At 38.3% G+C, this 24,683-nt stretch overlaps 1 protein-coding gene across 5 annotated transcripts in view; it reads left to right on the forward strand.

Moving 5' to 3' along the window:
• The window catches only part of ZFP14 (ZFP14 zinc finger protein), a 30,595-nt gene that overhangs the window by 354 nt on the left and 5,558 nt on the right, over positions 1–24,683 (forward strand). Inside the window, exons 1-5 of one of the 5 annotated variants that reach the window (XM_082607978.1) lie at positions 210–375; positions 4,239–4,323; positions 6,130–6,208; positions 7,628–7,754; positions 8,884–8,982. In XM_082607978.1, the coding sequence (XP_082464104.1) occupies positions 6,179–6,208; positions 7,628–7,754; positions 8,884–8,982 (256 nt within the window). In that variant the 5' untranslated portion in view covers positions 210–375; positions 4,239–4,323; positions 6,130–6,178. Of the gene's footprint in view, positions 1–209; positions 376–3,873; positions 4,115–4,238; positions 4,324–6,129; positions 6,209–7,627; positions 7,755–8,883; positions 8,983–24,683 lie in introns of those variants that run through there. The other 4 variants (XM_082607981.1, XM_082607980.1, XM_082607979.1 and 1 more) reach the window with 4 other exon arrangements.

Genomic DNA, 24,683 nt, shown 5'->3' on the forward strand with positions numbered 1-24,683 from the left:
CTTTGTACTCTGGCCATTCTCACCCGGAAGGGTCGGCTTCTCCCCAGGCTCCCTCTTACTTCCATCGGGTTATGTGTGTGGTGGATGGCGGGAGCAAATGTGGTAGGGGGGGTGTGTCCTTAATCTGGACAGGCTGAGCTCCGAAAAAGGCGCAATGTGTCCAGATTCCCGTCTCCTTCCCCCAACCTGCTGATCTTTAGGAATGGAGTCAGAAAGGGGAAAATAATTATATATATACAATTATATATACATATACAATTATATATATATATATATATATATGTTTATGTTTCCTCTTTGTTCCATGAAATGTAATTTTTATTTTTTTCTAGACGTGGGGACGTTTGCTTCTCCTGTGAAAGAGTGAAAAATCAGGTCGGACTGAAAAAAGATAAAGCGGCCCTGCCATTAATCTGGATGGGAGAGGATAGACAGATAAAGCAAGCTGCAGAGTTAATAGAAAACATTATTTCTGCCCAGGTCATGCAGCAGTTGTAAAATGCCATAAAGACTCCCTTTTTGAGAGCTTATAGCTTTTTTACCAGTGTTGCTCCAGACCTGCCTTGCTGATTTTATTTTATCACTGGGGATACCCAGTTGCTAAATTACCCTCACTTCACTTTCTAGCACTTAATCTCCAATTAATCCCTGCCTCTCCTATTCTCACTTCAGAAACAGCAGTCACTGAAGTATGGTTCCCCATTTCCTCAGAATCCTTCAGCTGGAATTCAGCTCTTTACAAAAGAGCTTTTCTTATCCCTCTCCTCCATCACATTCCAGCCATTCCTGTGGAATTTCCTCCCTCTCTTGAGTCAATAAATCTTATTTTGTTGGACTGTACAGGATTGTTACAGGTAGTCTTTAACTGGTTAGGCTTTAACACCGGAATATCCTATCCATTGGCGTGGTACTTTGTTCTTCCTTCCCAGTGAATGGTGGAGAGGATGAGAGTAGAGTCCCCCCCACCTCCACCAAGGGTATCCTCTCCTCTCCAGTGGCTATTCAGATGAACATTTGGCAGTCATTTAATTCCGCCTGTGAGCTGCTGCTTTCTAATAATTTGAATGGTCTGCAGGTAAACCTCATGCAGGGAGGCTAACTGTAGAGCTTTGTTTTAGGCTGTGATTTATTGTGATTTATTTATTACAGCTTAGTTGGAATCATACACTAGGTGTTTTGATCTTTTCCACTGCCCTGAGGTCAAAAGCAGGGAAAGATAGGAGATGGTTTGATTGGTGACAGGGTCTTATGCTTTTGAGGCTTTTAGGAGTGGTAAGGTGATAGATTTTTAACAGAGAACTCTGTGTTAACAAGACAAGGGATTACTAGTGGGAGGGAAGGGAAACATCAGTAGAAATTTGAAAAGTGGTTTGAGGTTTTTGACGGCATGAGTTTGTTTCAGGCCACATATTTATGTGGTCTTATGACAGGCAGTTTAGTATAGTTGCAATATGGGTTATGGAGCTGAATTATCAGGGTGCTAATCCTAATCCTTCACCCTTAGAGCTGGGTGAAGTTGGGGCAATTTATTTCATCTCTTTGTGCCACAGTTCCTTCATCTGTAAAAGGAGGATAATAATGGAACCTACTGTGTAGGGTTGCTAAGAATAGGTGAATTAATATATGTAAAGTCCTCAAATAATGCTTGATACATAAGTGCTCAGTAGATTTAGTTGATATTATTAAAAGTGTGATCCATGTTTTTCCTCATCACCCAGATCCAAAAATTATGAGGATTTTGCCATGTGTGCTTCATCCATCCACATACCCTCCCTTTGTAAATTGTTGTTAATCAAGAGGAACTGCCTATCAGTCTGAAGCTCTGAAATTTATTAGCATTCTAAGGAAGAGCGGGGCTGAGAAGCTCAGATTTTTCGTGGAAGAAAAAAGAAAGCTCAGAGAGAATTTTCTTTAATAACTGTGGGAAGAAGTATGTAGTATTCTTCATCTTCAGTGATATAGCTGACGTTTATTAAATGTTTATTTGCTACTTTAGTGTGTTATTATATGTAGTGTCTTATTTAATACTCATAACAATGCTTTGGGATAGAATCTATAGTTATCACCATTTTATATGGGAGGAATCTAAGGCTGAAAAGTTAAGTAACATGTCCAAGGTAACACACTTAATAACTGTCAGAGCTGAGATTTATATCTTGGAAGTTTGACAGCAAAGCCTATGTTAGTAATTACAACAGTATACCAAATCTCGTCATCACGTCTACTTGAACAAATCCTTCCCACCTTACTCAGTAATGCATCATGAGGGGGGTGATATTAAGCTGACAACAGCAAGCACGGTCAAGTTATGTCCAGATTATAGCTGTGAGGTCTCTGTAAAAGGAGGATTTCATACAGTAAGATTTATGCCTTACAATTTTTATTTTAATGACGTTACATGCAAGATTAGAAAAATAGGACAAGAAGATCTAATAGCAGTTGGAGGGTTTCATAGGCATCTTAGCCCAAAGGATTGGTTCAGAAGCAAAAGAAACCCATTTGTCAGGACACTGTGAAAGGAAGCAGCCATGAGACTGCCATCAGTGCCTAAAAGATATCAGAGACTTTGTCATCCTTTTCTAGGTAGTACTCTAACATATGGGTAGATTAAATCATAGAGTTGGTTCATGATTAAATCATGAATTAGCCGCTGAAGCAAAGAAGAAAAGCCACTCAGGAAAAACAACAGCTGTTATAGAGTATCCTGAACTTTTTTCTTCAGTTCAACAGAAGACTGGAAGAAAACTTGAATTGGGAAAGTCTTTCCCTTCTTTGGAGGATTTGCATACTTTAGGGTCACACTGTGTTTAATATGGTGTTGAGTGTTGTGAGCTACCACTGTAAACATTTTAACTGGTTCTTCTAGGCATACATGTGGTTTTTTTTCTGTCAAAATAGTTTAAGGCCACACATGCTGGGGGGGTTTTGTATTTAACATACTGACTTTACCCATTTCATCAAAGTTAGGGCAACATCATCACTTTTTACTCTTTGCATGGTTTTCAGTGGTATAGATGCACTACAGTTTATTTAATCATTCCGCAGTTTAATTATTTTCAGCTTTTATTCATTATAAACCAAATCTGTTCGCATATCTCTGCAAACATCTCTATGTACATGTGCAAATAGTTCCTTTAGTCCCAGAAGTGGAGTTTCTGGTTTACAGCGTTACGGGGTTTAAATGCCGTTTCACACAGTTCTAAATTTGGACCAACCTAGTGTGCTGTGACCTTGCTAATACAGCGTATCATCAGTCTTTTAGATCTCCCAATCTAGTCGCTGTAAAGAGGTATTTTTTGGTTGCTTTAACACATTTCGTTAATTAGTAGTGAGGTCTAGTATCTTTTGAAAGGTTATTTCTATTTTTTAGTGAATTGCCCTTGCTTAGGTTTCTCTCAGTGAAGTAGAAATTCTATCCTTCAGAGGCAAAAACCAAAGTTGAAAGATGGCTTTTTAGTTAGAGAAATGTGGACTCAAAACAAAGCTCTGCCACTTAATAACTGAATCTGGGCAAATGATCTGACCCCTGAGCATCAGTTTTCTGAACTATGGAAAGGAGAGAGGAACTACTTTGCAGAACAATGCTGAGTGATGTACCTAAATCAGCCATCACATGAAAATTCTCAATGAATGTTTGTTGTTGACTAACTGCAACGATCATGAATCCTCTACTGAAAGAGAGGGGGTGGAAAAGGACGTCATGGTATGAAGAGGTTCTGATTGGGAAACAGAGTAGTGAGTTGTCCGGGCTGGGGAAAGACCAGTGCAGCTTTACAGTGGCAGGAGCTGCCAGGCCCGATCTGTTTGGTTTTCAGTCTTTGTGTTTAGGAGGTTCAGGCAGGATCCTGGGGCTCATAGGAGGCTCTGTGTGGATGGTGTGGCCCTTTCTCAGCCCTGAAAAATTGTACTGGAAAGGGGAGATGCTGCTCAGGACAAGTCTGAGGAATCCAGTGTCAGGACCAGATCCACACTGCCAGATGGGGAACTGGATAGAAATCCTCCCGCTGAAGTATCTGGGCTCTGCACAAAGATCATCACTGTTTAGCTGAGTTTCGTCAGGGCTTGGATTTCTTCAGACTCCCTGTACTCTCCTCCAGTTGGGTATGAGAGCAATGTGGGTATAGCGGTGAAGAGTAGTTTGGAAGCAGGAATGGAAGAGAAAAAAGCTCATACTAACATAAGTCATTTTGGGAGCTCTGAGGCACATCTGGTTTCATGGCTGCTTTTTCTTCTTCCAGATCTGGCTTATCTGGACTCTAGTTCTCCAACAGAGAAATCTTGAGAAGGACTGACCGGTTCTTGCAGTTGGAAACAATGGCCCATGTAAGTTGGTGTTTCTTCTTCATTTTTGAAATATTGCCAATTTCTAGGCCATGTTTCAGGATAAGGAATGATTATTCCTTATCCTGAAACTTCCTATTTAACAGAACTCCATCCAAGAACCCACTCTAGTTCCTCTCATTCCTGTGAGAGTTGGGGACAAATAGTCCAGTGTCCCCTATGTGCCCCCTTCCCTTTTTTCCACTAATGTGGACCATCTCCTATCTACAGAATCTTCTGTCAAGAGCCATCAAGGAGCAAAAGTGAAATGCCTTGAGAAGAATGTGGGTATTCTCTGCAGAATGTCCCCCCGTTAATATTTTGATTTTAATACCTAAACTTCAGAGAAAGCATATTTCTCTGAATTACAGTGATTTGGGGTCTAGTTTTATATGGGAAAAATTTACATCCCCAATACACAATTCGACATCTTTTAAAAGTTTTTTTAACTTTGTATTGCTGTATAACGTACATAGAGAATAGTGCACAAATCAAAAGTGTGCAGCTGAATGAATTTTCATAAATTGAGTATATCTATGCTATCAGCACTCAGGTCAAGAAAAAGAATATTACTAGCATTCACATGCCCCCCTTTCAGTCACTTTCTACCTACCCAGTCCAAATGTAACCAAATGTAATCCTGACTTTGAACACCATACAATAATGTTGCCTATTTTTAGAACTTTATGTAAGTGAAATTGTATAGTTCAATGTAACTTTTTTTTAAACAAAAAACAATGTGTAGGAAGTCTTGTTATATTCCAAATACAATTGCTGGATCATCAGAACCATCTGCAGACATTTTGAAATGCATGCAGATATCATTAAAGGGGATGTGTATAAGTGGTACTGCTGGTGATAAGGGAGGCCTCAGAGCATCATACAGAGTGTGAGCCAGGCCTGCCATTATGTTCTCCTTGGAAGCGCATTTGCAAAGTGCACTTCACATGTAGCCCCTGTTTTTGTCATTTTGTAAAATGAGTTCCTAAGAAGTTGGAAAAGTATTGAAGAAACTTGTAGAGAAAGAAGCAAAGCAAGTGAGAAAAAAAAATTTGGTAAAAGAGACAGTGAAAGTACTAAAGTCAGAAATATCATGTGTGCACTGACCCACGTGTACTCTCATTCTGTCCTGGGGGAAATGTGAAGCTAGTTGGAGGGTTGGAATTGATACATAATGCAGTATAATTCTTTGCTTTAAAATGATGGGAAGATAGGCACCCACCCAAAATGGTGGGAAAATAATGTCGTGTTAGAATGTCTTGATTTTCAGGAATGGATTATTAATATTAAATGGGAGTTCCCTGTTTTGAACACTCCTTGATGATCTTGTGGATTGATGAAAGAGAGATTTTGGTCTTATTTGACTGCTTATAAGGAAAACTCCAAACTTCTCCACAGACCTGAATTTTTTAAGTACATAAGATGAGATTTAGTATTGGCTGGTCTTAGTCCCTATATGTGTTGAGATCTTATTGTATGTAAGGCTTTTAGGTTTGGGTGGATTAGGTAGGGATATGATTGCGGCCTTGTATTGTGAGGCCTAAAAGTTCACATGCTGCCTTGATATCTTATCAGACCTAACCAAGGGTTCCCCTGCTCTCCCCAGATGTGGCCCCCATGCAATGGAAAAGACTCTTTACCTGGCTAGTTTCCCTATCAGCTAGACCAGCTAAACCCCTCTTAGTCCTCAACCTAATAGGTTTCACCTCCTTGCCAGCCCACAGAATTATTCAAACAAGCCCATCACATGCTCCTGCATTGGCCAGGGACCCCTCATCCTCTTTTTACTATAAAGCCTGCCTCCCACAGATCCTGCTTGTTCACCCTATTCCTGAGTGCAACCCCCGTGTGACCCTGCATGACGTGTGGTGTCTTCCTCTCCCAGGCTGTGAGTATATGTGACTAATAACCTGCTGTCAGTCTCATCTGTCAGGTGTCGAATATTCAGTCATCTCATACCATTTAGGGTGAGGGATCCCTCCTTCAGCAATGGGGTGAGTAGGAGGTGATCGGAACAGAACTGCAAACACAGAGGAAGAATCACCTCCAGGAACCCCTGAGAGAAGGATACCAGGAGCAGAGTCCATCATGTAGTTTTACAGGATGTGCTGGTTTAGAGCAGGGTTTCTCAACCTTGGAACTACACTTGACCTTTGAACAACACAGGGATTAGGGACGCTGATCCTTTGTGCAGTTGAAAATCTGGCCCTCTGTATATGCCGTTCCTCCATATCTGGAATTCCTCATTATACGCAGTTCTGCATCCACAGATTCAACCAACAGAGAATTGCATAATACTGTAGTATTTACTATTGAAAAAAATATATGTATAACTGGTACCACGCAGTTCAAATCTGTGTTGTTCAAGTTTCAACTGTATTAATATTTTGAGCCAGAGAATATTTTATTGTGGGGGATTGTCCTCTGCGTTGTAGGATGTTTAACAGTATCCCTGGCCTCTACCAATTAGACGCTTCTAACACTCACACCCCTTCTCCCTAGTTGTGCCTATCAAAATTGTCTCCAGACATGGCCAGATGTCTTCTGGGAAGTAAAATCACTCCTCATTGAAAACCACTGGTCCAGGGTGATACCTTTACCATTCGGTATCTTCTAACTCAGGAATGAGGAAAGGTGTTCAGTGAGGGATGATGGATGATAAATAGTAAGAAGGTCATCCAGATGCATAAGTAATAGATAAAGTAGAATGTGAGAGTTGAGGAAGATTTTTGAGACTGTATTGAATCCACACATCTAAAGAGAGAGGAAAAAAAGATTGGATTTAATACATTTGAAATGTGGACTGCCATGTAGCAAATTTTAAAAAATTTACTGAAGAATTGGTCATAACAGGGAAGATGCTTATAATAAAATGTGACCTTATGGTGAACTTGAGTCTATTTTCTTAGAGATTTCATAGTACATTTCATTTTTATCAATGTTTTTTCATGATCAGTAAAGGGGAAAGAAGATAGAAGACCTCATATTTCTTAAGAATTTGTGGTGGAGATACAGCTTGCAGAGGGTTTGTGTACACTGTTTCATTTAATTGGAACTTCTTTTGGTTATTTTATTCCTTTCCAGATATTTTTGGGTAAAAATTTAATCTTATCTGCACTCACAGGACTATTCAAGACATGTAACACTATGCTTCAGTGATACTAATTTTCTTACTGTCCTTACACATGTCATAAATTTGCTTGCTGTGTGCTCCCTCCCTCTCTGCAATGCAATCATTGATCTCTCTATCCATTTAAAAAATATTTCATTTATTTTCACAAGTTATCCATGAGTTTTATTTTTTCAGGGTTCAGTGACATTCAGAGATGTGGCCATAGACTTCTCACAGGAAGAATGGGAATTCCTGGACTCAGCTCAGAGGGACTTATATAGGGATGTCATGTGGGAGAATTATAGCAACTTCATCTCACTAGGTAAGGCTATTTATCCCCAAATATACTGGCTTTCTCTTCTGTCAATATCAGGACTATGTTTTGAGAAACTAGATAAAATTTTTCTCTCTGTTCCAAAGGAATGATTCAAGCTTTGTTAGGTTGGAAGTAGGCCCCTCCTTTTAACACTTCATCACTCTCAGGTTCAGCAGGCTAGGTCCTTCAGACTTTCTTCAGGCTTTGTTGTTTCCATGTTTCCTTAGTATCCAAGGGGCTGGGTTTGAATTCTGGTTTTTTTACGACAGAAGCATTCTCCAAGAAACCAGACTTCACTTTGTATTTGAGCTCGGAATTGATGTAGATGCTTAACCCTCCTTTATAATCCACCTGCAAAGAGAATACCTAGACTCAGGGATTCTGAGTCTCTTTAAAAATCAGAGGAGCCTGTAGAACTTACATAGTATGAGGTGGATCCACAAAGTTCATCTAAAACTCAAGTAAGTGCATTCTGTTTCCTATAACAGACATATTCAGTTCTACTTGCTTTGTGGTAGAAAGTTAAAGTCTAAGAACTTTGCATTCAACATTAAATGAATATCTTAGTAAGGATCTGAGGATGTCTGAGGAAGCTTTTTATTCTCCTCTCAGCAAATTGTAACAATAAAAATTAATAGCTAGTATACACACATATTATGTGTATATATACATATAACTGCGTATACTTAGGTACTATTCTGAGCATTGTACATTATTAATTAATCCTCACAACAACTCTATGAGAAATACGCTATTATTATCCTTATTTCAGATGAGAAAATTTAGGCACAAAATGTTAATAATTTGCAGAGGTAACATAGCAACAAAGGCAGGATATGAACCCATGCAGTCTGGATCCATATTCTGTGTTCTCAACTATTACAAAAGACTGCCTCTCAACAGAGCTTGTATGAGGTATGAGTTTAAATTGTTTTAAAGCCTGTTCTTACCCGTCTGGTGTCTATTCCTCGTGGTCCTGAGGTTACCCTAGTATGAGTGTTCTTCAACTCCCTAGCATTTCTTTGCTCTTAGGCTTTATAAAGTACCATTTTGGTCTATCGTTTATTATAAATTTAACCAAATCTGAACCTAAGGACTTTGGGGCTTATAATTTCATGTCACATTATCTTTTAAGCAGGACCTTCCATTTCTAAACCAGATGTGATTACCTTATTGGATGAAGGGAAGGAGCCCTGGATGGTTGTAAGGGAAGGGACAAGAAGACATCACTCTGGTGAGTGAGGGCTTAGCAGGCATGGGGAAGTCATTACTGTAGATAATAGCCAAGTATGTTAGGGTAGAGACATACCCTCAAGATGTTACACATCTCTCTTCAAAAGCCCATAGCCTGTGGAGAAAAGGCCTGAGACCTAGGAAGCAAATTAAAATCTTTTAAGCCTGGGCTAGCAAAGGAACTTCCTACTGGCCTTGATTACAACTCTCTGTTTCTTGTCTCATGTTTCTCTCCCACTTCAAAGAGAGAAGCTGTTCTCAGTAGAAGGAAAAAAATGATAATAAATATGAGTTAAAATCAACAAAATAGAAAAAGAAAAAAAGTGAAAATTAATAAAGCTTAGAGTTGATTTCTTGAAAAGATCAACAAAATTGATAAACACCAGCTTGACTAATCAAGAAAGAAAGAGAGACAACATAAATTACTAATACCAGGAATGAAAGAGAGGTTTTCTCTTCACATTTTTACAGCCATTAAAAAAATAAGAGAATACCATGAATAACTTTATGTCAATAAATTTGACAACTTAAATGAAATGGAAAAATTCCTTGAAAAATATAGCTTACCAGACTTGACACAAGAGAAAAAAGAAAATATGAATAACTTCATATCTGCTAAAATAATTGAATCCATTATCAGAAGTCTTTCCAGAAAGAAAATGCTAGACCCAGATGGTTTCACTGGTGAATTCTATTAAATATTTAAGGAAGTAATATTACAGTATTACACAAATTCCTTCAGAAAAAGAAAGAACCCCTTCCAACTCATTTTATGAGACTACTATAACTCTTTTACTAAGTTCATGAAGGATATAAGTCTATAATTTTTTTCCCTTTGGTAATTTCTATCCTTTGTGAATGTAGATGTAAAATGCTTTAAAAATATCAGGAAATTAAATCCAGCAATATATAAAAATGATGACCAAGTAGGGTTTATCCCAGGAAAACCCTAGCTTGGTTTAACATTAAAAAATTGATCAGTGTAATTTAACATATTAACAGAAATGTGAGAAACCATGTGATCATCTCCATAGATGTAAAAATAGCATATGACAAAATTCAACATCCATTCATAATAAAAATTCTCAGGAAACTAGAAACTGAGGGGAGCTTCCTCAATCTGATAAGGGACATCTGCTGAAAAAATACTACATCATAAACTTCATCATACTTGATTGAAGAGTTTCCCCCAAGATTGTGAACAAGGCAAGGATGCCCAGTCTCCCCAATTCTGCTTAACATTGTATTGAAAGTTCTAGCATTGCAATAAGGCAAGAAAAAGAGATAAGAGATATTGTAAAGATCAGAAAGGAAGAAGTAAAACTATTTGGAGATGGCATAATTATATACTTAGAAAATTGTAAGGAATCAAAATAACAGCTACTCAAAGCAATAAGTGAAGATCACAGTAAGATCACAGGATACAAGGTTGAGCTACAAAAATCAATTGTGTTATTATAAACTAAGAGTGAAAAAAATTAGAAAATTAAAGTCAATTAAGAAAAATTAAAGTCAATTAAGTCAATTTACAGTAGTGTCAAAAAAACAAAATACTAAGGAATAAATTTGCCAAAATGTGTAAAACCTCTATAATAAAAATGATGGAACATTGCTAAGAGAAATAAAAGACCTAATGAATAGAAAGATACCATTTTGGGGATGGGGACTCGGTATTATAAAAATGTCAATTGTATAGATTCAACACAATTCCAGTCATAATCCTAGGAACCTTGTTTTTTTTTTTTGTAGACATTAACAAGCTGATTCTAAAATGTATATGGAAAAGCAGTGGACTTAGCATGTCTAAAACAGTCTTGAAAAAGGAAGAGCATATTATAGAACTTAGACTACATGACTTCAAGATACTTCAAGATATATTATAAAACTCTAATAATCAAGACATTATGGTATTGGCTAAGGATCAACAAACAGAACAGAGACCCTAGATGTAGACCTCACATGCACTTAAAGGGTCATTTATTTATTGACAAAGGCATCAAAGCATTCTAGTGGAGAAAGGAAAGTCTTTTCAACAACTGATGCTGGAATAGCTGGAAAAAAATCTTGAACTCTGTCTCATTCCAAAATTAATTTGAGATGTATTTTAAACATAAATATAAAAACTAAACATTAAAAAATCTTAAAAGCCAAATATAAAAGCTAAGTATAAAAAATAAAATGAAAATTTAAGAACTAAGTATACATTTTATATATAAGAAATATAAAGCTTTTAGAGGAAAATGTAGGGGAATGACTTGGTAGTAGGCAAAGGTTTCTTAGGAGAAAGCAATAACCATAAAAATTAAAAATTGATAAGTCACAATTTATCCAAATTAAAAACTTTGCCTCATCAAAATATGCTAATTAAAAAATGAATAGGTGAGTCACAGACTGAGAGAAAATAGTAGTAAAACAAAGGACCAGTATCCAGCCTCTACATTACAACTCAACACTATAATGATGAACAACCCAATTTAAAAAATGGGTAAAAGGTACATCCATACCATGGAATAATACTCACCAACAAAAAGGAATACATTATTAATACACACAACGACTTGGATGAACCTCAAGGAAATTATGCTGAGTGAGAAAAACCAATCACAAAAGGTTATATACTGTATGACTCTAATTGCCTAATATTTATGAAATAATAAAATTATAGAGATGGGAAATGGATTAGTGGTTGCCAGGGGTTAGGGAGGGAGGGGAGGGGAGGAGATGGTTGGGCTATAAAGGAATAACACAGGGGAGTCTTGTGGTTATGATATAGTTGAGTATGTTCATTGTGGTAGTGGTTATGCAAGGCTCTACATGTGATAAAATTGCATAGAACTATATACATACACATACGTGATGGCATGTATAACTGGTGAAATCTAAGTAAGCCCTATGGATTATACCAAGGGTAATTTCTTGGTTTGAATATTGTACTATAGTTTGTAAGATGTTAACATTGAAAGGGGCTGGGTGAAGCCTGCATGAGACTTTCCTGTACATTTCTTTGCAAACTCCTGTGAATCTACGTTATTTCAAAATAAAAAGTAAGTAAAAATGTCCTGTTGGGGGTGATAGGTAAAAGATTTGACAAAGAGAGGAGCTACTCTTTTTTCTTGATCAAAGACTACAATTCATCTATATCTAAATCTGTATTAGGCAGCTCAGGCTGCCATAACAAAATACCATGGACTGAGTGACTTAGACAACAGAAATGTATTTTCTCATAATTCTGGTGGCTAGAAGTCTGAGATTAGCATCTTGGGGCCTGATGAGGGCTCTCTTCCTGGCTTGCAGATGACCCTGTTCTCACACTGTCCTCACATGGTGAAGAGAGAGAGCACAATCTCTTTCTTCCTCCTGTAAGACCACCAGTCCTATCCTATCCTATTCTACCCACCAGTCCTGTGAATTAGGACTCCATCCTTATTACTTCATTTAACCTTAATTGCCTCCTAAAAGCACTTTCTCCAAATATAGTCACATTGGGTGTCAGGGCTTAAATGTATAATTTTGGAGGGACACAGTTTGGTCCATAGCAATATCTATATGGGATCCAGTTTCTTTCCAGTCTAACTAATATATATATATTTGCTTGCCTAAAAATATGTTCGTTTATTTATTTGGCAAATACTTGTGTGCCCAGTCTGAACCAAGCACCGTCCTAGACACCAGTAGGACAATTGTGAGCAAGAGTGGTAGTTCCCAGCAGTCTTGCTGTTTACATTTTAATAGGATAAAGGACATTAAGTAAACAAGTAAATGAATAAACAATATTATATAGTGACAAGTGTTATTAAGAAAAGTGAGAAGAACGAGGGATAGAAATTGGCAGGTGTAAACAGGTTTGTTTTAGGGTGGTTGGGGCTTTTTGAGGAGGTGATATTCGAGTGGAAACATGACAAAAGAGCTCAAACCATATGAATATCTAAAGCAAGAAGCAAGAGCAGTCCTAATGGAACAGTAAATGCAGAGGTCTTGGGTCGGAGGAACAAAGGCCTTGACGTTTGAGGAACAACAAGAAGACCAGGATGATTATTCAAAAGGTAAGTGAAAAGTAGAGTAACAAGATGAAGTCAGAAAGTTAGGCAAGGGCTAATCGTGTAAAAGTTTGTATGTCATAGGGGAAGGCATGTGACTTAATTTTTATTTTTTGCCCTGCTGCACCACTTGCCGGATCTCAGTTCCCCAACCAGGGATTGAACCTGGGCCACAGCAGTGAAAGCCTGAAATCCTAACCCCTAGGCCACCAGGGAACTCCTGGCATGTGACTTTTAAGTGTGATAGAAAGGCATTGGAGATTTCTGAGCAGGGGAATGACATGAGCTGATTTATAATTATCACTCTATGGAGAATAGATTGAATGGGGGCAAGATGGATAGTAGGAAGACCAATTAGGAGGCTATTTCATTTGCCCCAGTGGAATATGGTAGTGGTTTTTAATTTATTTATTTATTTATTTATATTTATGCTGCGTTGGGTCTTTGTTGTTGCATGTGGGCTGTTGGTATCATCTGTTGGTATCATCTTTAATTTCTTTCATCAGTGTCTTATAGTTTTCTGCATGCAGGTCTTTTGTCTCCCTCGGTAGGTTTATTCCGAGGTATTTTATTCTTTTTGTTGCAGTGGTAAATGGGACTGTTTCCTTAATTTCTCTTTCATATTTTTCATCATTAGTGTATAGGAATGCAAGAGATTTCTGTGCATTAATTTTGTATCCTGCAACTGTACCAGATTCATTGATTAGCTCTAGTAGTTTTCTGTTAGCATCTTTAGGATTCTCTATGTATAGTACCATGTCATCTGCAAACAGTGACAGTTTTACTTCTTCATTTCCAATTTGTATTCCTTTTATTTCTTTTTCTTCTCTGATTGCCGTGGCTAGGACTTCCAAAACTATGTTGAATAATAGTGGTGAGAGTGGAATCTTTGTCTTGTTCCTGATCTTAGAGGAAATGCTTCCAGTTTTTCCCCATGGAAAATGATGTTTGCTGTGGGCTCGTCATATATGGCCTTTATTATGTCGAGGTAGGTTCCCTCTATACCCACTTTCTGGAGAGCTTTTATCATAAATGGGTGTTGAATTTTGTCAAAAGCATTTTCTGCATCTGTTGAGATGATCATACGGTTTTCATTCTTCAATTTGTTAATATGGTGTATCACATTGATTGATTTGCATATATTGAAGAATTCCTGCATCCCTGGATAAATCCCACTTGATCATGGTGTATTATCCTTTTAACGTGTTTTTGGATTCTGTTTGCTAGTATTTTGTTGAGGATTTTTACATCTATATCCATCTGTGATATTGGTCTGTAACTTTCTTTTTTTGTAGTGTCTTTGTCTGGTTTTGGTATCAGGGTGATGGTGGCCTCATAGAATGAGTTTGGGAGTGTTCCTTCCTCTGGAAGTTTTTGGAAGAGTTTGAGAAGGATGGGTGTTAGCTCTTCTCTAAATGTTTGCTAGAATTCACCTGTGAAACCATCTGGTCCTGGACTTTTGTTTGTTAGAAGATTTTTAATCACAGTTTCAATTTCATTATTTGTGATTGGTCTGTTCATATTTTTTCTATTTCTTCCTGGTTCAGTCTTGGGAGGTTATACCTTTCTAAGAATTTGTCCATTTCTTCCAGGTTGTCCATTTTATTAGCATAGAGTTGCTTGTGGTAGTCTCTCAGGATGCTTTGTATTTCGGTGGTGTCTGTTGTAACTTCTCCTTTTTCAATTCTAATTTTACTGATTTGAGTCCTCTCCCTCTTTTTCTTGATGAGTCTGGCTAATGGTTTGTCAATTTTGTTTATCTTCTCAAAGAACCGGCTTTTGGTTTTATTGATCCTTGCTACTGTTTTCTTTGCTTCTATTTCATTTATTTCTGCTCTGATCTTTATGATTTCTTTCCTTCTGCTAACTTTGGGTTGTTTTGTTCTTCTTTGTCTAGTTCCTTTAGGTATAAGTTTAGATTGTTTATTTGAGATTTTTCTTGTTTCTTGAGGTAGGCTTGTATAGCTATAAACTTCCCTCTTAGAACTGCTTTTGCCGCATCCCATAGGTTTTGGATCATTGTGTTTTCATTGTCATTTGTCTGTAGGTATTTTTTTATTTCCTCTTTGATTTTTTCAGTGATCTCCTGGTTATTTAGTAACGTATTGTTTAGCCTCCATGTGTTTGTGTGTTTTACATTTTTTTCCCTGTAATTGATTTCTAATCGCATAGCGTTGTGGTTAGAAAAGATGCTTGATATGATTTCAATTTTCTTAAATTTACTGAGGCTTGATTTGTGACCCATGACGTGATCTATCCTGGAGAGTGTTCTGTGCACACTTTAGAAGAAAGTGTAATCTGCTGTTTTTGGATGGAATGTCTTATAAATATCAAGTAAATCTATCTGGTCTATTGTGTCATTTAAAGCTTCTGTTTCCTTATTTATTTTCATTTTGGATGATCTGTCCATTGGTGTAAGTGAGGTGTTAAAGTTCCCAACTATTATTATGTTACTGTCGATTTCCTCTTCTATAGCTGTTAGCAGTTGCCTTATGTATTGATGTGCTTCTATGTTGGATACATATATATTAATAATTGTTATATCTTCTTGGATTGATCCCTTGATCATTATGTAGTGTCCTTCCTTGTCTCTTGTAACATTCTTTATTTTAAAGTCTATTTTATCTGTTATGAGTATTGCTACCCTAGCTTTCTTTTGATTTCCATTTGCATGGAATATCTTTTTCCATCCCCTCACTTTCAGTCTGTATGTGTTCCTAGGTCTGAAGTGGGTCTCTTGTACACAGCATATATATGAGTCTTGTTTTTGTATCCATTCAGCGAGCCTGTGTCTTTTGGTTGGAGCATTTAATCCATTCACGTTTAAGATAATTATCAATATGTATGTTCCTATGACCATTTTCTTAATTGTTTTGGGTTTGTTTTTGTAGGTCCTTTTCTTCTCTTGTGTTTCCCACTTACAGAAGTTCCTTTAGCATTTGTTGTAGAGCTGGTTTGGTGGTTATGAATTCTCTTAGCTTTTGCTTGTCTGTAAAACTTTTGATTTCTCCATCGAATCTGAATGAGATCCTGGCTGGGTAGAGTAATCTTGGTTGTATGTTCTTCCCTTTCATCACTTTAAGTATATCATGCCGCTCCCTTCTGGCTTGTAGAGTCTCTGCTGAGAAATCAGCTGTTAACCTTATGGGAGTTGCCTTGTATGTTATTTGTCGTTTTTCCCTTGCTGCTTTCAATAAGTTTTCTTTGTCTTTAATTTTTGCCAATTTGATTACTATGTGTCTTGGCATGTTTCTCCTTGGGTTTATCCTGTATGGGACTCTGCGCTTCCTGGACTTGGGTGGCTATTTCCTTTCCCATGTTAGGGAAGTTTTTGACTATAATCTCTTCAAATATTTTCTTGGGTCCTTTCTTTCTCTCTTCTCCTTCTGGGACCCCTATAATGCGAATGTTGTTGCATTTAATGTTGTCCCAGAGATCTCTTAGGCTGTCTTCATTTCTTTTCATTCTTTTTTCTTTATTCTGTTCCGCAGCAGTGAATTCCACCATTCTGTCTTCCAGGTCACTTATCCGTTCTTCTGCTTCAGTTATTCTGCTATTGATTCCTTCTAGTGTATTTTTCATTTCAGTTATTGTATTGTTCGTCTCTGTTTGTTCTTTAATTCTTCTAAATCTTTGTTAAACATTTCTTATATCTTCTCGATCTTTTCCTCCATTCTTTTTCCAAGGTCCTGCATCATCTTCACTATCATTATTCTGAATTCTTTTTCTGGAAGGTTGCCTATCTCCACTTCATTTAGTTGTTTTTCTGGGGTTTTATCTTGTTCCTTCATCTGGTACATAGCCCTCTGCCTTTTCATTTTGTCTGTCTTTCTGTGAATGTGGTTTTTGTTCCCCAGGCTGCAGGATTGTAGTTCTTCTTGCTTCTCAACAATATGTTTAACCTGAAAATTTGTTAATATTTTAATGCAGTGTTTTGTCATCAATATCAATATTATTTTATTTTTTTTAAATATGTATTGTATTTTATTTAATTTGGTTGCTTCGAGTGTTAGTTGCAGGCACACAGGATCTTCGTTAAGGCATTCAGGATCTTTTTGTTGCGGCACGCAGGCTCTTTGTTGCAGCATTTGGGCTTTGCTTTAGTTGTGGTGCGCAGGCTCCAGCGCATGTGGGCTCTGTAGTTAGTGACACACGGGCTCTGTAGTTGAGGCGCGCGAGCTCAGTAGTTGTCGTGCACAGGCTTAGTTGCCCCGTAGCATGTGGGATCTTAGTTCCCTTACCAGGGATCAAACCTGCATCCCCTGCATTGGAAGGTGGATTGTTTACCACTGGACCACCAGGGAAGTCCCTCTATGATTACTGGAGCTTTTTAGTGTGCCTCTACTAACCTTTGGAGTATTCCCTTCTTATTAGTCTTCTTTTCCAGTTTTTAAAAAATTATTGGTTATTTCTTCATATGGATTTTTGAATTAACATGTCTAATTCTATGAAAAAATCAATTCATTGGTATTTTTAATTTGGATTGTGTTAAGTTTATTCTACCTCTGTTTGCATAAAATGCATCTGTTGGATCTTACAGCAAGATTGCTTTTCTAAGGAGCATTATAAGAAAGAAATCAATCATTTGACTGTCATATTATTCTGTTAAAAGACTAACTTTCTAGCTCTAGAAGAAAATAAATTATTTTCTTCTTCCGCTTGTTGAGTAGAATTTTCCACTGGGATTCAGAATCACAGAGTATCAGTTAAAACTGCAAGCCACCTTATGGCCACCCCTCTTATGCTTTTGGGATCCCTCAGGAAGGAACCACATGGTGCTGATTTCTCTGAAAGCTGCTTTGTCCAAAGCAGGAGCAGCAGTTCGTCCAGGAGGTCTCAGAATTTTGCAGCTCAGGTGGAGTCATATCCTGATCTCTTTGGTTGCCCTGCTGAGACATCCTCCAGACTTTCCATGTTTTGGGGTCTGCTTGTGTTACCCTAATAAATAGGGACTGCGTAGTCTAATCTCGTGGAGGTTGACCTGGATTTAGGGCGTCAGCTACCCCAGTTTATCAGTGGTAGCTATATATTTGTGTAGAAAACCCCAAACAAAAATATTTCACTAATCCTTTAAAAGCATATACTTAAGGGCTTCCCTGATGGCTCAGTGGTTTAGAATTCGTCTGCCAATGCAGGGGACATGGGTTCGAGCCCTGGTCTGGGAAGATCCCACATGCCGCGGAGCAACTAAGATCGTGTGCCACAACTACTGAGTCCACATGCCACAACTGCTGAAGCCAACATACCTAGAGCCCGTGGTCCGCAACAAGAGAAGCCACCACAATGAGGAGCCTGTGCAACACAACAAAGAGTACCCCCCACTTGCCGCAACTAGAGAAAGCCCACTCACGGCAATGAGGACCCAACTCAGGCAAAAATAAATAAATTAATTAAAAATTTAAAAAAATAAAATATATACTTAAAAACCATTTACACAAATGGATTTAAAGTGTAGTGTTGATCCTTAATTCAAATCAGTGTAGCATTATTGCATTGCATTAGGCCACTTATATCTCTGACCTACAGGCTTTTTCCATTCTAGGTGATAATCTGGTGACTAAAGAAAGCCATTACAAATTAATTTTTGGAGCAGTTTGGGCAAGAAGAAAAATGACTTTTAGAGTTCATAATTAAATATTTCAGAACAAGAAAAAAGAAATAGAATATAGGTGAGTTAGAGGGACAAGACACTTTACATCCATTTTTTTTTTAAATAGACTTCATTCATAGACAGTCTCCATTCACAGAAAAATTGAATGGAAGGTACAGAAATTTTTCACATACCCCCTGAGGATTGCATTATTTTTATAAGTTAGTGGGAATCTACATCTTTTTTGTGTTTACGTTTTTATACTTTAAAAAGTTCAGTTTATTGATGAATATATAATTGACATACATTAAAATTCACTTTTTAGTATCCAGTTTTAGGCATCTTAATAAATGTATATAGTTATATAACTACCACCACAATCAATTTTTAGAACAGTTCCTAAGTCTCCTCATGCTCCCAGTATTTCTTCACTAAGTTAAATCTAGCTTTTGGGCTAAGAAATACATTTTTTATCATGTTAAGGAAGTAACTGTATATTTGTATTATTTTCAGTGCTTTTTTATAAATAATGAGTGCTGAGTTAATGTCAGATGGCTTTCCAGTGTCTTTAGAAATAAGTGTATAATTTTAATCCTTAGAATAATTAATATTATAGGGATTTCTTTGGCAGTCCAGTGGTTAAGACTCCGTGCTTCCAATGCAGGGGGCATGGGTTCAATCCCTGGTCAGGTAACTTAAGATTCCACATGCCGTGTGGCCAAAAAAATAAAATAAAATAAAAATAAATTTTAAAAAGAATAATTAATATTATAAATCTTTTAGTAGATTTACTAATGTTGAACTGTCCTTCCATTCTCAGGGTAAGCCACGGTTAGTTATGATATATTTTCTTTTAGTGTGCTATCAGTTTTGGCATGAATTTTTATAAGTGATATTGGCATATAGCTTTCCTTTACTAGGTTTAGATTTCATTTTAAAACTCACTTAAAGATAATTTGGGGGGCTTCCCTGGTGGCGCAGTGGTTAAGAATCCACCTGCCAGTGCAGGGGACATGGGTTCGATCCCTGGTCCAGGAAGATCCCACGTGCCACGGAGCAACTAAGCCCATGCGCCACAACTACTAAGCCTGCGCGCCACAACTACTAAGCCTGCGTGCCACAACTACTGAAGCCTGAGCGCCTAGAGCCCATGCTCCACAACAAGAGCAATGAGAAGCCTGCACACTGCAACCAAGAGTAGCCCCTGCTCGCTGCAACTAGAGAAAGCCCACGTGCAACAACGAAGACCCAACGCAGCCAAAAATAAAATAAATAAACTTTAAAAATAACTTGGAATTATTTTCTTATTTTTAACGTGCTGGGCTACTTTAAATATTGGGCTACATGCTTTCTAAAGTTTTGATAATCTTCAAGATAGTTTTTTGAGAAGGTCTGACTACTTTCTCTATATTTTCTTAGAAAATTACCCTTTATTGCTATAGTAGTTCCTTACGATTTTCAAAATATTCCATTTTATTAATAATTTGTTAGTGTCAAGAAGTGTAAAGGGTCTGAAATTTTACCCTACTTGCAAGCTAACAGGTAGCCTGCAGCAGTGTAGGATGGATGCTGGCAGAAGACACAAGACTCCTAAGCCAAAGGCAAAGGATTTTATTGCTCAAAGCACAACAAGCAGCATGAACATCAACATATTTGCCTTGTTCCTCTTTGCCCACAAGTTCCATGGGGGTGATATGGATGGTCCAGGTAGATACCTGAACATTCAGTGAGCTGCCTTATGGGAGAGGACCCAGAGTTTAGAGAACCCAAATCTTTCATAATGGGCCATACACATGCATGACCTTTGCTACGAGGGAGATACTACCTTTACTATATTGAACAGTAAGCAAACCTGTATGTTTATTTAGAGAGAGAGAGTATCTCTACCTTCCAAGGGTATTTGTTACACAGTCTCAAAACGATAGTCCAGAACAAAGGTAGTCAGTGTTTCTGCTTGCAAGATGTGCTCTGATACCTAGTTGCTATTTTTTATTTTGTTTAAATGCTTTCCCTTTTTTTTCTTAAAAAAATTTTTTTTAATTTATTATTTTTGGCTGTGTTGAGTCTTTGTAGCTGTGCGCGGGCTTTCTCTAGTTGTGGCGAACGAGGGCTGCTCTTCGTTGCAGTGCATGGGCTTCTCATTGCAATGGCTTCTCTTGTTGCAGAGCACAGGCTCTAGGCGTGCAGGCTCAGTAGTTGTGGCTCACGGGCTCCGGAGCGCAGGCTCAGCAGTTGCGGTGCACGGGCTTAGTCGCTCCATGGCATGTGGGATCTTCCCGGACCAGGGATTGAACCTGTGTCCCCTGCATTGGCAGGCAGATTCTTAACCGCTGTGCCACCAGGGAAGTCCCTCCTGTTTTTTCTTATTATCTTAGCAGATGGTTAATATATTTCATTTAATTTTTTTCAAACAACCTGGGTTTTTCACTTGCATATTAATTTCATTATTTTTCTGTTATCTAATTAATGAAATTCTGCATTTAATTTATTTTCTCCTGGGTTCCTCAGTATATTTTGTTGTTCTTTTCTTAATTTGAGTGGGATACTCATATGTTTTTTTCTTTCATTTCTATTGCTCTAAGTATTTAAATGTATTGATGAATTTTCTTCTAAGATCTGTAGCTGTATTTCATAGATTCTTGATAATGTGGTGTTTTCAATATTCTAGAAATTCTTAAAAATTTTAAATTTAGTAAATAGTTTTAAAATTTTGAAGTGAAGATGTCTCTTGGTTTTATGATTTTATTTCTCATTTTGTTTCACAGTGATCAGGCTATGATTTGAGTCATTTCAACAGTTTTATACATTTATACGGTAGTCGCAGAAAAATACTTTCCTATCTCTCCTATCCCATCTTCTCCCATCTCTTTTCTTACTTCATTCGCATTTAGATATTCTTCACTCAAGTCCCCCATCTGGGTCACTGTCTTCAAGCCCACATCTAACATAGCCTTTATTTGTACTCTCTTGTACTCAGGTGATACCAAATCCCATTCCATAGTTGACAGCCATTCTGCTGTACTCAATATCTACACATGCCTTTTTGCTCAGAATTTCATAAGCCTGTCAATATTAGCATGATTGAAAAATATTTGAGATCATTCTCTGGGAAGTACGAAAGTTGCTGCGGCTATGTAGGATTGGAGAGGAGCACCTAGGGAAGATATGGAGGAGCAAGTGTTTGAGTAAATGTAGCACTGATGTAGTAATCGTATGAACTCTGGTGGAGATAAGCAAGTCATTGTAGTACAGTATAAAAGATTAGAGGCAGGGCCTCCCTGGTGGTGCAGTGGTCAAGAATCCACCTGCCAGTGCAGGGGACACCGGTTTGAGCCCTGGTCTGGGAAGATCCCACATGCTGCAGAGCAGCTAGACCCGTGTGCCACAACTACTGAGCCTGCACTCTAGAGCCCACGAGCCACAACTACTGAGCCCACGTGCCACAACTGCTGATGCCTGTGTGCCACAACTCCTGAAGCCCGCGTGACACAACTCCTGAAGCCCGCGTGACACAACTCCTGAAGCCCGCGTGACACAACTACTGAAGCCCGCGCACCTAGAACCCGTGCTCCGCAACAAGAGAAGCCACCTCAGTGAGAAGCCCGTGCACTGCAACAAAGAGCAGCCCCTGCTCACTGCAACTAGAGAAAGCCTGTGCACAGCAACGAAGACCCAACACAGCCAGAAATAAAATAAATTAAAAAAAAGATTAGAGATGGATGTATATATTTATTAGTGATTACATAATTGTGGGAATTAAATGAGTAACATCTATTGCGAATTTGGGGTTGCTTATTCAATAGTAAGTGAACTTAGAATCGTTTCTGCCACTGGGAAAACAGGGGTAAGAGACTAACCGAATAACAAGTGAGAAAATTAATAAGTATGTTATTGCAAAATTGAGAAAAATGTTATAGAGACAAGCACCATGTTGCTGGGATAGAGCATAAAGTGCCTAGACTTAAATAGGATCAGCAGGAATATCTTTTCTGAAGAAGTGATTTTTTTTTTTTTTTTTTTTTTTTTTTTTTGCGGTATGCGGGCCTCTCACTGTTGTGGCCTCTCCCGTTGCGGAGCACAGGCTCCGGACGCGCAGGCCCAGCGGCCATGGCTCACGGGCCCAGCCGCTCCACGGTATATGGGATCCTCCCAGACCGGGGCACGAACCCGTATCCCCTGCATCGGCAGGCGGACTCTCAACCACTGCGCCACCAGGGAGGCCCTGAAGAAGTGATTTTTGATTTGAGATCTGAGGATGAAGAGAAGTCAACCACGCAAAATCAGAGGATTTCCCAAAGAAGGAGCAACCTATCAAGAGCCCTATTTAATGGCAACAGTTGCATTAAACATTAAACAGTGCATTTTGTGAGCTGAAAAGAGGCCTTTATGGCATGAACAGAGAGAGTAAATGGGAGAGGAGTTGATAAGCAGCAGCCTTATTATTCATGCTCAGGTATTTCTATTTTATTCTAATTGTAAAGAGAAATCATTGAAAACGTTTAAGTAGAGAGACTCAAACATTGATCAGCAACAGGGTTATTGTCAGATATAAAAAAGAACAAAACAAAAACGTGCAGGAACTAGTTCTATAGATCTTGTTTCAGTCAAACATATCTCTGTATAGTTTTAACAGACCTTTAGGTGATTCTTACACACGCTTAAATCAGGCCTCCACTGATTTACCTTGTTTCCCTAATCACCAACCTCACCTCCATTCCTGAACTTTCTTTATTTTCTGTTTCCTTTGCCTTATTTTGAAATGTATGAGAATATAGTCTGTTCCATAATACAGTTAATAATCCATAATACAAATTAGCTTAGTAATGATATGAAGTAGGGAATGATATCAGTATAATGTGGAACTTAGTTGTTTCACAGGTAATTTTCCTAGTTGAATAGTGCCAGAATGGTAGAAATAGATTTCTAACATTCAGCTGGAAAGGCAAAAGCCTTTAATTTGATACTTTATTGTTAAGAGCCCTTACACCTCTATATTAAGAAAATTAATAATAAATGCCTACATTCAGGGCTCCCTCCCCAGACATGGATACCATCAACCTTGCATGTCTCCTAGCTGATGACAGGTTTCACTTCATCCTATTTCCATCTTAATGGTAGCCTCACTGGCTCAGGGCTTTATTTTCATGTACAATGTCTCAACACCTGAAATCCAGTGTTTTCAATTTTTTGTGTGCTTTTTAGTATCCATGATGCAGCCTTCAGCTGTGTTGGGCTGCCTTTCAGGTTATCTCTTGAGATACCAATTATTATATTTGTTACTGCTCTGCCAATAACGTTGCATAGATTTGACTGTTCTTCTCCAGCCCTGTTTTCCCCATAAACTCTAATTTTTGGTGTGTAATTTTACAGAAGATAAGTTTTTTTAGGTACACATATGTGTTATTGTAGCAGGAATGCCTATCTTCTAGAGATGTCTAATCCATTCACTGGTAATGATGCTGAAAATTCAGCCTTTGTGCACCAGTGCCAAATCGAATCTCGGAGACAGAGGTTTGGGTGAAGTAGGAAAGAATAGCTTTATGGCTTTGCCAGGCGAAGGGGGACACAGCAGGCTAGTGCCTCAAAAACTGTGTGTCCCAACCCAGGAGCATTTGGTGAGTTTTATAGCAGTGGTTCAAGGGTGGGATTGCTGATAAGGATCAGGGTGTGTGCAGGGCCTGTATTCCTTTAATCTGGCCTCAGGTGGTCTCCTGATGAGCTTCTCAAGGTTATCAAACTGTGACTTTCTCTCTGGAACATCTTCCGTTTGGTGGGGGTTTTAGTTCTGCAGAAGACCTCAAAGATACTGTAATGTGTATCCCTTGAGGTGGAACCAGGATACCCCAAGGCTGTACTGTTGTTTCTTGACTGCTCCTTCCTTGTTTCTGCATCCCCTCCCTTCCCTGATTAGCAACTGTTCGAATATGCCCTTTGGAACTCAGGGAAGGTCATGGAGGCTGGAGTCTGTTCCGTGCAAACAAAGAAATGGGGGACACAGAAAGGCTTCCGTGCCCAGGAGGCCCACAGGGTCCTGTTCAGTTTCAGTAATAGGCATTATTTTAGGTGCTTTTTATT

The sequence above is a fragment of the Mesoplodon mirus genome (genome assembly GCF_964341445.2).
Source record: "Mesoplodon mirus genome assembly, chromosome: 19".
Classification (NCBI taxonomy): Eukaryota; Metazoa; Chordata; class Mammalia; order Artiodactyla; family Ziphiidae; genus Mesoplodon; species Mesoplodon mirus.